Source organism: Procambarus clarkii, chromosome 39, assembly GCF_040958095.1.
Source record: "Procambarus clarkii isolate CNS0578487 chromosome 39, FALCON_Pclarkii_2.0, whole genome shotgun sequence".
NCBI classification, from domain to species: domain Eukaryota; kingdom Metazoa; phylum Arthropoda; class Malacostraca; order Decapoda; family Cambaridae; genus Procambarus; species Procambarus clarkii.
The window spans coordinates 381,835-395,592 of record NC_091188.1 but is presented as its reverse complement, the minus strand read 5'-3'; the positions used below and the strand labels follow the sequence as shown (position 1 = coordinate 395,592).

At 35.8% G+C, this 13,758-nt stretch overlaps 2 protein-coding genes across 6 annotated transcripts in view; one reads left to right on the top strand and one right to left on the bottom strand.

Moving 5' to 3' along the window:
- Positions 1-8,173, top strand: part of Smurf (SMAD specific E3 ubiquitin protein ligase) — a 58,658-nt gene extending 50,485 nt beyond the window's left edge. For all 3 annotated transcript variants that reach the window (XM_045746034.2, XM_045746036.2, XM_045746035.2), the window contains 5 exons: positions 258-436; positions 975-1,140; positions 2,100-2,255; positions 3,518-3,716; positions 4,172-8,173. In XM_045746034.2, coding sequence (XP_045601990.2) covers positions 258-436; positions 975-1,140; positions 2,100-2,255; positions 3,518-3,716; positions 4,172-4,296 — 825 coding nt within the window. In that variant the 3' untranslated portion in view covers positions 4,297-8,173. The remainder of the gene's footprint in view (positions 1-257; positions 437-974; positions 1,141-2,099; positions 2,256-3,517; positions 3,717-4,171) is intronic.
- Positions 8,174-9,031: 858 nt separating this feature from the next.
- Positions 9,032-13,758, bottom strand: part of LOC123760379 (mitochondrial protein C2orf69 homolog) — a 16,169-nt gene continuing 11,442 nt past the window's right edge. For all 3 annotated transcript variants that reach the window (XM_045746044.2, XM_069338251.1, XM_045746045.2), the window contains exons 5-6: positions 11,596-11,727; positions 9,032-9,467 (exon numbers count right to left, since the gene is read on the bottom strand). In XM_045746044.2, the coding sequence (XP_045602000.1) occupies positions 9,306-9,467; positions 11,596-11,727 (294 nt within the window). In that variant the 3' untranslated portion in view covers positions 9,032-9,305. The remainder of the gene's footprint in view (positions 9,468-11,595; positions 11,728-13,758) is intronic.

Below are 13,758 nucleotides of genomic sequence, written 5' to 3'. Positions count from 1 at the left end.
AGGAAGTGATACAAGAGGTGATGGAGATAAAAGGTCAGGTCAGGCAGAGGAGCTGCTCAGGCAAAAGTTCAAGGCTCAACTAGCCTACCTTGGAAAGCATCCAGTTTAATGGGAGTTGTTAGATCACCATTTACACCTTCCACCTTTGCAATGTTATTAACCGAATTGTAAATCCAAATGTTAATTTTCACTAAAGTTTACCCTAAGCTTGATATGTTTCTATTTGTAATTAATTACCATCTTTCTCTGCTTTCCAGGAGCACTTGTCATATTTCCATTTTGTCGGCCGTGTGATAGGGATGGCAATATTTCATGGGCACTACATTGATGGTGGCTTCTCCATGCCATTCTACAAAATGTTGCTGAATAAACTCATCATTCTTGATGATATCGAAGCTGTTGATCCGCATCTTCATCGTTCGCTTAATTGGATGCTGTGAGAACTTGTTTACAGTATTTTTAACGGAATGTTATAGACCTGTACAATAAATAATTCCTGTAATGTTTTGTGAAAGCCTATATAATGGCTTTCAAATGCTTATTTTATTTATGGCAGTGTCCATACAATTTCTGGAGAATGCTTTTGTATATCAGCTTGTGCCTTGAAGCACCTTTACCTTTTAGTAGTAGTACTGTACATGGAAATTCCCTATTGTTAGCGAGTAGTGTAGCCTCCTTGTGGTAGTAATTTCACATGTATAAGCAGTGTTCTGTGATGTTTTATGTCAGAGCCCTTTTTTTATTTTTATTTATAATAGATCCATGAGAAAATCAGTTGGACCCACGAGGAGGATATGAAGTTTTTTTTTTTTTCTCTCTACATTTTGGTTTCTAAAATGCATTTTATTGCAGTACAAAATTTAAATTTAAGTAGTATACTGCACTTGTATTAAAAAGGATTGGTGGTACAGTACATACTTGAGTAAATGTTAACCGAGGTTAAACTCCTGCTTATAATATTGTCTTGTTTACAGGGTAAATGACATCACAGATGTCATTGACAGCACTTTTACTGTTGAGCACGAGAGCTTTGGTGTTCTTCAGATGAGAGAACTGAAGACGGGGGGTAGTAGCGTGGTGGTCACAGAAGACAACAAAAAGGAATATGTTAGGTTGTATGTCAACTATAGATTTATGCAGGTTTGTCCACAAATTAAGTTTAGAAATTATTTTTGTGCGATTGATAAGGTTGAGGTGTGCGTGTTAAGATATTTTGTCCGTGTTGAAAGAATGATAACAGTGATAAAGTAGAATTGTGTGAATATGTGGGTAAGAGGGGAAAATGAAAGCCAAGAAGATGGTTAGTTATGATAATTGTGTACAAAAACTTGGCAAGATATGTTATTAATGCACGAGAAATAGTGGTGCACAGGGTCAAGGTGAAGCAATTTGTTTGGTAATTAGACATGTATATTGCAAATGATGTGGTTTGTGTGATCCCTAGTCTTCCATGTAGCCAAGACATTCTTTTGTGATCATTACTTTTCCCAATTTTCATGGTGTCCAGGCATCAGCTCAGAAAAAAATAGTTAATATAGTGGAAAATGTTATGTATGGTAGTAGTTATGTATGGCTATCGTTTCACTGGGTAGAGGCACTCTGCAGGGCTGCATCTGGCACTTGTTGATTCCTGGTGCTCAACTTTGCTGATGCTTCCTGTTTTATTCTCAGATGTTTTACTGATTGTTTTTCTTTATCTACATCTACAGAGAGCTATTCCTGTATTTCCATATTTCCACCACATGTGTAAAACCTAGACAATAATTGTTTAAATTGTCACATGACAATGACCGCATTCCCCTAGTAACATTCATGATGCTAACCACATTCATACCATGTAACGGCAACAGGCTTTTTTCATGGGTCCAGGTGAACTCCATTACATCCACTTAGACCTATTATATCCATACAGTATTTGCATCATACATGTAAAACCCAGATAATAATGGTTTCAATCTTCATATATTTAATGCAGTTGATAACCACATTATCCTATGAATCAACAATTGACGATGTCCACTGCTTAAGGGATAAATACTGTACAATGATGTTTTTATGAAGGAGAAAGAGTAAGTGTTTATAAGTGTCTTTTGTTTCAGGGTATTGAGCAACAGTTTGCAGCTCTTCAAAAAGGCTTCACTGAAGTTGTCCCACAGCAGCTGTTGAAGCCTTTTGATGAACGAGAACTAGAACTGATCATTGGCGGTTTAGGAAAAATAGATATTGAAGATTGGAAAGCCAACACAAGACTCAAGGTAAGAGACATGAATTTCTTTTTCTTTTTTCAGTTGAAATACATAACTGGTATGGAGACGGGGGCAAAATTTGCTTGGTTTGGCATAAAGAATGGGTGGTATATTGTTACTCTTGTTAGGTCACTTAGCAGCAAACCCAAGACATGCTACCTAACTATTGTAGTGGGTGATTAATACCTGACTTGTAGCACAGTAGTGGGAGACGAGAGTAGTAAAGAACGAGATCTAGGGGTGGTTTTGGATAGTAAGCTGTCACCAGAGGAACACACAAAGAAGATTGTGAGAGGAGCGTATGCACCACTTTGCAACTTAAGACTTGCTTTAATTATATGGATAGTGAAATATTAAAACTTTTCATGACCTTTGTGAAACTAAAATTGAAATATGCAGCAGTTGTATGGTGCCCAAATCTCAGAAGCACATAAACCAGAAAAGGTGCAATGGCATGCTAGAAAATGACTTCCGGAACTGAAAAAACAAGAGTTAAAGAGAGACTAGTGTCTTTAAATGTGGCAAAACTAGAAGATAAAAAAAAGGTGATGTGATCACCACTTACAAAATACTAACAGGAATACACCCAAATTAACAAAGAGGAATATCTGAAACCAGCAACTTCACAAACAAGAGGACTCGGATTCAAGTTAAGAAAACAGAGGTGCCAAAAATAAATATTAGATTTTTTTTTTTTTTTCCAAACAGAGTAGTAGATGGTTGGAACAAACTAATGGAGAAGGTGGTGGTGGAGGCCAAAACTGTCCAGTAGTTTCAAAGCTTCATACCACAAAGAGTACTTGGAAAAGACGGGACATGGGAGCCGGTCGGCCGAGCGAACAGCACACTGGACTTGTGATCCTGTGGACCCGGGTTCGATCCCGGGCGCCGGCGAGAAACAATGGGCAGTGTTTCTTTCACCCTATGCCCATGTTACCTAGCAATAAAATAGGTACCTGGGTGTTAGTCATCTGTCACGGGCTGCTTCTTGGGGGTGGAGGCCTGGTCGAGGACCGGGCCGCAGGGACACTAAAAAGCCCCGAAATCATCTCAAGATAATAAAGACACCACGAGCATAGCTCTCATCCTGTAACTACAGTTAGATAATTACACACATTCTGGATATTATAGTTGTTGCTTACGTATTCATTGTCATCCGTGTAAACCCTAATTTACACGACTGCACAGATAATAACTTCACTTTGTGAAATATTGCTTCATATGTATTTGTTATAAATTACTTTGTCTTAATATTATATACTTTTTCCTAGCACTGCACTCCAGAAACACCTGTGGTTGGGTGGTTCTGGCAGATAGTTGACTCATACACTGAGGAAATGAGAGCACGACTGCTGCAGTTTGTGACGGGATCATCTCGTGTGCCACTACAAGGCTTCAAAGCTCTGCAGGGCTCTACTGGTGCTGCAGGACCCAGACTTTTTACCATTCATCAAATTGATGCTCCAACAGGTATGTCAAAACTAGAAAGTGGTCATACCCTATGTTTCATGTTCTATTTTATACCGATACATTTAGTTCCCTGTTAATATATGGACACAAGATAGATGAAACAAGATGCAAAGGGCACAATCTAGTTTGAAAATAATATAGATTATGGAAAAAAAAATTCAGTGTAATATAATAGATATGGAATTGCTTAATTATTTCAAGCATAGGTTAGATGTTCGGTACAGTATACTGTAAACGAATGAGTTTGAGAGAGTATAAATAAGAGATGCCTTGCATGGGCCAATATGCCTTGTTTAGTTTCCTTTTTTTTTTTTTAATGTTCTTATAAATTTTCTATTTCAAGTGGGTAAATGTGAAACAAATATTGGTCAGTTGAGGGATACCAAAGTGTTAAGGTACAGCAGGTGACAACCAAATAATTTAAGCAATATATTTTTACATATTTTAACTTTCAGAAAACCTGCCAAAGGCACATACGTGTTTCAATCGCATTGATCTTCCCGCATACGAGTCACATAGCAAGATGCTGGAGAAGCTTACCCAGGCTGTAGAGGAAACCTGTGGGTTTGCTGTAGAGTGAGTTATGAGTGTAATACCAATCTTTTAAAAAGAGGCATGAAATTATTTGCGTAAAGTATATGACTCGTGTTTATGAATAAAATGTGATAAATAATATCAAAACAAAAAATATTTTGTGAAACAGTTTACATATGAAGACAATGACTTGAGTAATCCTACTAATGATAATATTGAAATATTTAGTGAAATATTTAGTCATTAGTATCCCTTTTTTTAAATTTAAAGTAAAATGGTGTTAGTCATTTTTTTAACTATCAACGTGCAATTTGTTTTAAGATAATTTGAAGTTAATTTTAATAAATATGAATTTTATTTATCTTTTATGATGTATAAACATTTAATGCGTGCTATTATTTTTTAAAATTTGAAGTCTTCACAAAAACTAAATGTGGAATGTAAATAAATGACAAATAGAAGTTTTAAAAACAAGTAATTTATGCATATTTTATGTATGGAGAGGAAGCATATGATAGCCTGCCTTCCTGCCTGTGCACTTGTTAATTTATCTCTAAGTGATCTGTTAAGAGCAGTTCTCGGGGTGTCTTCCACCTCACAAGTGGTAATGATGAATTCCAATCAAGATTCACTAGTGTTTACAACTGAGCCACACTTGGTGTTCAGTGTCAAAAAACTGTGATAGCAATACAGTTCCAACTTCCAGAGGAAATGACACTTTGTAGGCCTATATCAGATGCACCGATTCTTGTTAGGTCTAAATTGTTGAATTGTTTACAAGTGGTCTTAATCCAATTTGTGATCCATGATTTATTTATTGACGTTAGTGAGATTTTTGTAGTTCATTACTTGTAAGAGAAGTGTACATTGTGATGATCAGTAGTACCACCCATTTAGTTGGGTTTTCTTGTACTACTTATTTTATACACCTTCATGACAACATATCAAAGGGGATCACACAATATTTTTACTGCCAAGGTAAAGAAAGAGATCATTAGAGTTTTCTCTGAGTAATATGAGATTATGTATGAATGAAAACACATTAAAAATGCTATTGTATTTATGATAGGGCTGTAGTTAGATAAGTGCATGCCCCCGCAACCCGGGCCCAAATCCCCTACTCTCATACACTCCGTGTCAACAAGAAGTTGGAAAAATCTCATTGCAACTCTCATTAATACATCCATGTACAGCACTTCTCTATATGCAAGATGCATTAATACTTACATATAAAGTACCTACTTCAATATATACAAATGCAATAATTACATGATAGTTTTTAAATACTGTACTGTATACAAAATTAATACACACACACACTGTACATCAATATATAAATCAATATATAAATGTATTAATACATGCATATACAATAATATACATATATTTTTCACATTAATACACACATTTCCAATATTTTGGTATACAAAAATTTCAGTCAAGATACATATTGAAAACTGCCATAAGTAACATTTGTCGAGTGCTGGCCAAAGTCGGGCCTTAACCTCAAGCCAGGACATTGATGCCTACGTGAACGTGAATCTCAATTTGATCCTTGCTGTCTGGTGCCTCATATCAGTGTATCAGTCACAGTAATTTAGCATTTAAAGAATTGGTTTGTGAAAGTGTGTTGCGTTGCCAAGTTGTTGAATGAATCATTCTTGTTAAGAGTGTCTTGCTATTTGATGCAGTTTTAAGAGACTCAAGTGTGCTGTGTGAAAGTTCATGCCACCCATTATTGTAGATAATGTTCACCACATCATCATGTTAGGTGTGCACTGGAGCTGCAGAAGGTGTACTTTATAAAGTTTGGATGTTTCAATAACATTATATACTGTACTTCACAAACTGGTAATACTCAAAACTGTTTATTTTACCCATGAAAAAAAATAGTAGGTACATTCCAAGTTTTATTTTATTAAGTAGTACAATTGATAAAGAATATAATTATTTAAGGCAGCTTAATTTAATTTTTTTTTTTGGCTTTTTTAGAACCAGATATTTTTTATTATCAGTCATAAATAATATCTTTTAGAAATTGTTAAAAGTATAATTAAAACCGAGTTAGGTAACTGGGGTGTGCTTTACCATGAGCAATAGGTAGGTTTACATCATTGGAAATCCAATTAAATTATACTGTATGGCCTAAATACATAAATGTTATTTACTCTTGTGCCAATATATGTGCTTCATTTCCTTTCACATTTTTAAGAAGTTGAAATAAAGACATTCTTGCATTTGCAAGGTTTTTAACATCTTTCAAAAGTATTAAATATTTGCAGTATTTGTAGTACACACACATATATATATATATATATATACATATATATACACATGTATACATACTCCAGGATTGGCCTGACATATGTGGTATACAAAGTTCTGAATGATTCCTTACACAAGTTTCTGAATGCAGTTCTTATGTTGGCCAGCCTGACATATGCCGCTGATGTTATCCTCTTGATATGGGCTGCAGGAGACAGGTCTGGCGTGGGGGTGGATATCACGCCAGACCTGTCTCCTGCAGCCCATATCAAGAGGATAACATCGGCGGCATATGCCAGGCTGGCCAACATAAGAACGGCATTCAGAATCTTGTGTAAGGAATCATTCAGAACTTTGTATACCACATGTATAAGGCCAATCCTGGAGTATGCAGCCCCAGCTTGGAGTCCATATCTAGTCAAGGATAAGACTAAACTGGAAAAGGTTCAAAGGTTGGCCACCAGGCTAGTACCCGAGCTGAGAGGTATGAGCTACGAGGAGAGACTACAGGAATTAAATCTCACTTTGCTGGAAGACAGAAGAGTTGGGGGGAACATGATCACCACATTCAAGATTCTTGAGGGAATTGATAGGGTAGATAAAGACAGGCTATTTGACACAAGGGACACAGGTGGAAACTGAGTGCCCAAATGAGCCATAGAGATATTAGAAAGAACTTTTTTAGTGTCAGAGTGGTTGACAAATGGAATGCATTAGGAAGTGATGTGGTAGAGGCTGACTCCATACACAAGTTTCAAATGTAGATATGATAGAGCCCAGTAGGCTTAGGAATCTGTACATCAGTTGATTGAGAGTTGAGAGGCGGGACCAAAGAGCCAGAGCTCAATCCCCGCAAGCACAATTAAGCGAGTACATATATATTACACATACACACGCACACATATATATTACATACACACACACACACATATATATTACACATACACACACACATATATATTACACATACACACACACACACATACACATACACACATATGACACACACGTACACATATACTTATATAACACCCAATGTGTGTGTATTATACATGTGTAAATATTGTATAATATTTTTGGTCAGTAACCCAACAATCATTAGTCTTAAAAAGATGATGCATTCATTAGGTAATGTCCTTGTTAACTAAATCATTAACTTTAATTAGACTGCTTATTAAAAATGTGCACTTTTAACAAATGTGGACGATAACTCGATAAATACACTCACACCCACAATAAATGCTCGAGAAAAAAAAAGTGCTTTATAATTAATTGTTGTGCCAGATTTTATAATTTTGTATATTTATACAAGTGTAAGAATGTCCCAAGATTAACTACTATAGAAACTGTTTAAGGAATCATTTTTTTTCTACACTTTTATGCAAATGTATTTTTAAATTTCAGAAAATGTGTGAAAAGTGTTAGCCATTGACAACTACTGTACTTCACTCATATATGTTCATTTTTGAGACATCCTTGTGAATTGCAAGTGTGGATACAATACATTAAAAACTTGTTTACTGGCCCAGTATGATAAGAAAGATGGTGATATTCACTATATGCACGATTCTATATAAAGTGCAGCAAGCAGCCAGTCATGTAATATAGTTGTGCTATTATGAGAATATTTAGGATTTTTAATAAATTTGTAAATGATACGGATTTGTTGAATCAATCCCTTAAATATTGCATTATGTATACAGCCACACCTTAAGTGCAACTGTAATAATTGTGGCAAATTCATTGCTATGGGTTTGTCTCAGAAGTTGGAAGAAGTGTTTCTCGTTTCTTTCTTTGTGGGGGATTTCTTTTGCTCCTGTGAGGACAAAGGTCGCAATTTTTAAACAGATATAAACAGTGGTATGTAATTTTTTTCTCCATTGTTTGGCATACGATATTCCAGAAACTTGCTAGCATTTATGGATGCAACACCACCAAAAATCCAACGAGATGAAGACAATCGAGCACCATCTATCCCATCTACTGGTGGTACACTCATTGATGTTATTTTACTCAAAAGTACAATTGTACATCTTTAAAAATTGTTTTGTTATTTATGAACCAATTTTCATAAATTTCATATAATGTATTATGTTCGTGTATGGATTTGAAATATTTTATCAATTTTAAAGTGCAGTTTTTAGCAAAATGATAAATTATTACATTTTTTTCAGCAAGTAAACATTATTACATAATACCATCCTTCAGAATATTACTATTGTATTAGTTATATTGAAGATTTAAAAAATTGGCTAGAAATTCTATAGTCTTGGAATTTTTTAAATGCTGTCATTTTTTCCTTTACATCTCCTTTTGAGTTACAAAGCTGAAACTTGAGCTAGAGGTTTATCTTACAGGTTAGACCTTGTAAATGAAGTTTCATGAAAATTGGACATTTATAAATGTTACCCATCAGAATGAATGCGACTTGGTCCCCTTAAAAGTAATTAAGTTACCAGTCTCAGTACTTTTTTCATTATAGAAAATAGTTGCATATCAGGAGTGATAATACAAAACATAATTAATATTTTATTTGGGTTTTGATCCAAATTTACGGTGGGAACTCTTAAACTTCAAATACAGTAGATTACTATTTGCTGGTACTACAATCTACGGGTTATACGAGTACTGTATACAATGAAATCTAATTGCCAATTACAAGTGTATCAATTACACTGCATTACTACTAAAAAAAAAATCAAATTAACTACATGACTGAATCCTAACTATTCTGCAATTAAAGTTTATGATCTGTATACAAAATGTAATTACAGTACTGATAAGATATTTTTAGTTTCTGTTAAACTCTTCGAGAACTCTAAAGTGCAACATTAGAGAAGCAGGCTCATCTTTAAAATGTAGAGTGTAGTAAACTTTGGCTCCAGCTCGACGCAAAATATCATAAAATGCCTTGCATTCCTTTCTGATCCAAGGCCGTTGTTCATCTCGTACCTGTAGAGCAAAACAAACTTTATATTTAGACTGGTCAAGGCCCAGATTGCTCCATCAGCCTTTTAGTCCAACCCGTCCTCTTGTTTAGATAGGACTTTTTGTAACTCAGTGGATCATCATACATATATTGATGTAATGGACAATTAAATAGCAGAATTTGGCACTACAGAATTCTCTCTCTAGAGTTCAGAAAAACTAAAACTAAACTTAAATACTACTAGTATAGCACACATTTGTAGTATTAATAGGACTCAGTGTATCAGGCATAGGATGGTTAGGTTAGGCTTTATTAGCAACAAATGCAAAACCTTTTCCATTATGTCCAAATTCAATAGCGCCAAATTCCATTACATATGTATGCATATATACATACAGTACAGTATATATATATAATTACATGTTTTTATAATACATAAAATGTACATATAACCCATGTGTACGATTGCCCACATCGTCACTATAAGTACTATCTAAACAGGAGAACTAGCTGTCTTCTTCTTCTCAGTGTCTAACAATCTGGGAATCAAATTCTAATGAATTACCTAGACAACTTTAGAGTGTATAAAACTGAAATTGTGTACTCCTGCAAAGTGTTACTCTTGCAGTCCCAGTACTATAAACAGCCTCATTTAAATTTGCAAGCAATCCAGCTGGGCCAGAACAGTTGCAGTGTGTCGATGCTGCATCAACACAATACAAGATCTCTCTCTTCACAGTGGTGGCAGCTCTCCGTGCAGATAATTTCCTATTAATGGCCATGTCAGCAACAGGCATTCATCTCAAGCTGCATCCTTTTGTATTGCAGTATCTCTGCCTTGCTGCTCCAATCCAGGTGTTTTGTGGCAAGGCAGCAGTTGACAGGTACAGTCAGCATGGCATGCTCTCCCAAAGCATACAAGGCATGGTGAAGTCAATGAAATCATTAAGAGGAGCCTTATACAACCAGGTTTCCAGCAGACAGCCTCTTTTTCATAATGTCCTGCAACACTGCTAATCTTGCTGGTCCCTTAAATGGGATTGCAGTGCACTATTGGAAGAATGGTAGGCTGTTGGTATTGAACTACTCATACACATTAACCTTGGCTAACACCAATGCTGACTATAGTATTTGGCATCCAGGTGGCAGGGCCACCCATTGGAAATCAGCCAAGTACTGTGTGTGTGTGTATACTGAAAGTACGGAGATTTGGATTGCCAGTACAATTTTGTACCCGCTGTTTCAGAGACTGTCTGGAGTCAAAGTGCAGAGTTTTATCAACAGTTTGGATTATAGACGTTTCTAAACAAAATATCCAAGAGCTGCCAGCTACCTTTTTTCCAGCACATCTTACAATACAGAGGATTGCATTCTTGCTTCCAGTTTTTCTAGATTGAGGAACTCGTCATAGGCTGTAAATGACCTTTGTATCTATGTAACCATTGTCATAATCAATCCTGTGTAATCGTTAAAAAAATAAGAGGGAGGGTAAGATAAGACAATATGCAAGTGCATATAGAAGCCTCATAATGTTGTATGTGTATATTCTCTTCTCTGATAAATTAATGTTGGTAGGGCATTTTTGCATTAACACTTTAGCATTCTGATGATGCTACAGTTTCCTCTGTACTCTGATAGTAAACATTCTGATGATGGTAAAAATACTTTATTCGTCTCAAAATAAGCAAAAATCCCTTTTTAGGAGCACAACTTATCGGGGACCATCCAGAGATAACATTGGTCAACTACTTACCACATGAAATGGGGTAATATCACTTTTTGGCAGATTACCTGTCATAAAAGTATGAAACTTATGTCTTCTTTTCACTCATACAGACTAATGTGTGCACATTTTAAAACTAATAAAAATAGATGAGGAATATTGAAAAATACAGGGGCCTGTATATGAAGAATGTTACTAGAAAATGTTATATTCAGCACCATCATGCATAAACTATTATAAAAATACATTTTGTATGGCATCTGTACTTTAACAAATTCATCTGCGAACATTTGACACCAAATTTATAGTTAGTTTTTGAGTTAGAGATGCCCAGAACGTTTACAGCTTGGAACGTTAAGTGTTAATAATTTTTCAATAAAAAAGTATAAAACGAAATAATACTGTACAAATAATAATGGCAGCCCTACCTGATAGGGAGTAACATGTATGTGGATATTTATGTGTTTCAAACTAGCAAGAAACTTGAGGATGGTGGGTGTGGTAATCCAGGTCTTGCTGCCACCTGCATGACCTCCATCTAACCAATACATATTGTGCACCTGGAAAAGAAAAATATCTGTGAGTAGTTATTATCAGACCTGTATAATGACACATTCCCCAATTCTGTCGCATCAACAGTAATTTACTATATTTAATTTGCTCAAGGATTGATGATTTTAAACAGTGGGCTTTTTTTTTGTATAATTTATAGTACAGTACAAGCTTAGTAAAACAGTTGAAATTATATATTACATTATTTGTAATTATATTTACAATTAAAAGAGCAAGATTAACAAAAATATGAAACAAATGATTTGTTTAGGGAGATTCATTATATGGAGGTCTGAACTTTTTAAGGTGAATTGTGTACTAAGCCTTATTTCTGAGTTATACTTCTTGGTTGCTACACATTTACCTGTACTGCAGGATATGAGGAGAATCTCATATCCTGCAGTACAGGATATCTCATATCTCAAGAACGGCAAAGAAAGTTAGGGAGAGAAATAGAAACAATTGAACTCAAGATACAAGAATCATACAAAACCCAGGAGAGGCAAAGAGAGCAAAAGGCCATCAGTGAAATAGAGACACATCCGAAATATTTTTTCTTCTATGCAAAATCAAGATAAAAAACCACATCTAGTATCGGGCTCCTGCGAAAGGGAGATGGCACTTTCACCGATGACAACAAAGAAATGAGCGAGCTACTGAGGAAGCAGTTGACTCTGTTTTTAGCGAGCCACTAAATGCACTAAAGATTGATAACCCAAATGAATTTTTCATGGATATGATACCAACATCAAATCATATATCAGATGTCACCCTATTCCCACTGGATTTTAAGAAGCCATAAACAGTATGTCTATGCACTCTGCACTAGGCCCGGATTCTTGGAACTCCATATTCATCAAAAACTGTAAAAAACCACTATCGCAGGCCCTTCACATTCTGCGGAGACAAAGCCTAGATACTGGCGTTATCCCTGACATACTAAAAACAGCAGAGATATTTCCTCCTTTATGGAGTGGTGCTAAGGCAGAGGCAAAAAATTACAGACCGATACCACTAACATCGCACATCATAAAAAATTTTGAGAGAGTGCTAAGAAGTAAGATCACAAAATACATGGAATCAGAGCATCTCCATAACCCCGGACAACATGGTTTCAGAACAGGGCGCTCTTGCCTGTCACAGTTGCTGGACCACTATGATATGGCATTAGATGCTATGGAAGACAAACAAAATGCTGATGTAATTTACACAGATTTTGCAAAAGCCTTTGATAAATGTGACCATGGTGTTCTTGCACATAAAATGTGTTCAAAAGGAATTACCGGAAAAATAAGCAGATGGATCTACAATTTCCTGACTAACAGAACCCAATGTGTAATTGTCAACAAAATAAAATCCAGCCCATCAACCATGAAGAGCTCAGTCCCCCAGGGTACTGTGCTTGCTCCAGTACTTTTTCTCATCCTCATATCAGACACAGACAAGAACACAACCTATAGCACTGTATCACCCTTTGCAGATGCCACTAGGATCTTCATGAGAGTAGGCAACATAGAGGACACGGCAAACTTTCAATAAGATGTAGATCAGGTCTTTCTATGGGCTACAGAAAATAATATGGTGTTTAACGAAGATAAGTTCCAGCTTATGCGCTATGGAAAAAATGAAAATATAAAAACGGAAACCACGTACAAAAATCAGGTAAATCATAACATAGAACGAAAAGGCAATGTAAAGAATCTGGGTGTACTCATGTCGGAAGACCTTACCTTTAAAGAACACAATAAAGTAGCCGTCACAACTGCAAGAAAAATGACAGGTTGGATAACAAGAACTTTTCACACTAGAGATGCTGTACCGATGATAATACTTTTTAAAACGCTTGTGCTCTCTAGAGTGGAGTACTGCTGCACAATGACAGCCCCTTTCAAAGCTGGAGAAATTGCTGACCTGGAGAGCATGCAGAGATCCTTTACTGCTAGAATCCACTCAGTAAAACATCTAAACTACTGGGACCGACTAAAAAGCCTAAATCTGTATTCCCTTGAGTGCAGGCGGTAGAGATACATAATAATCTA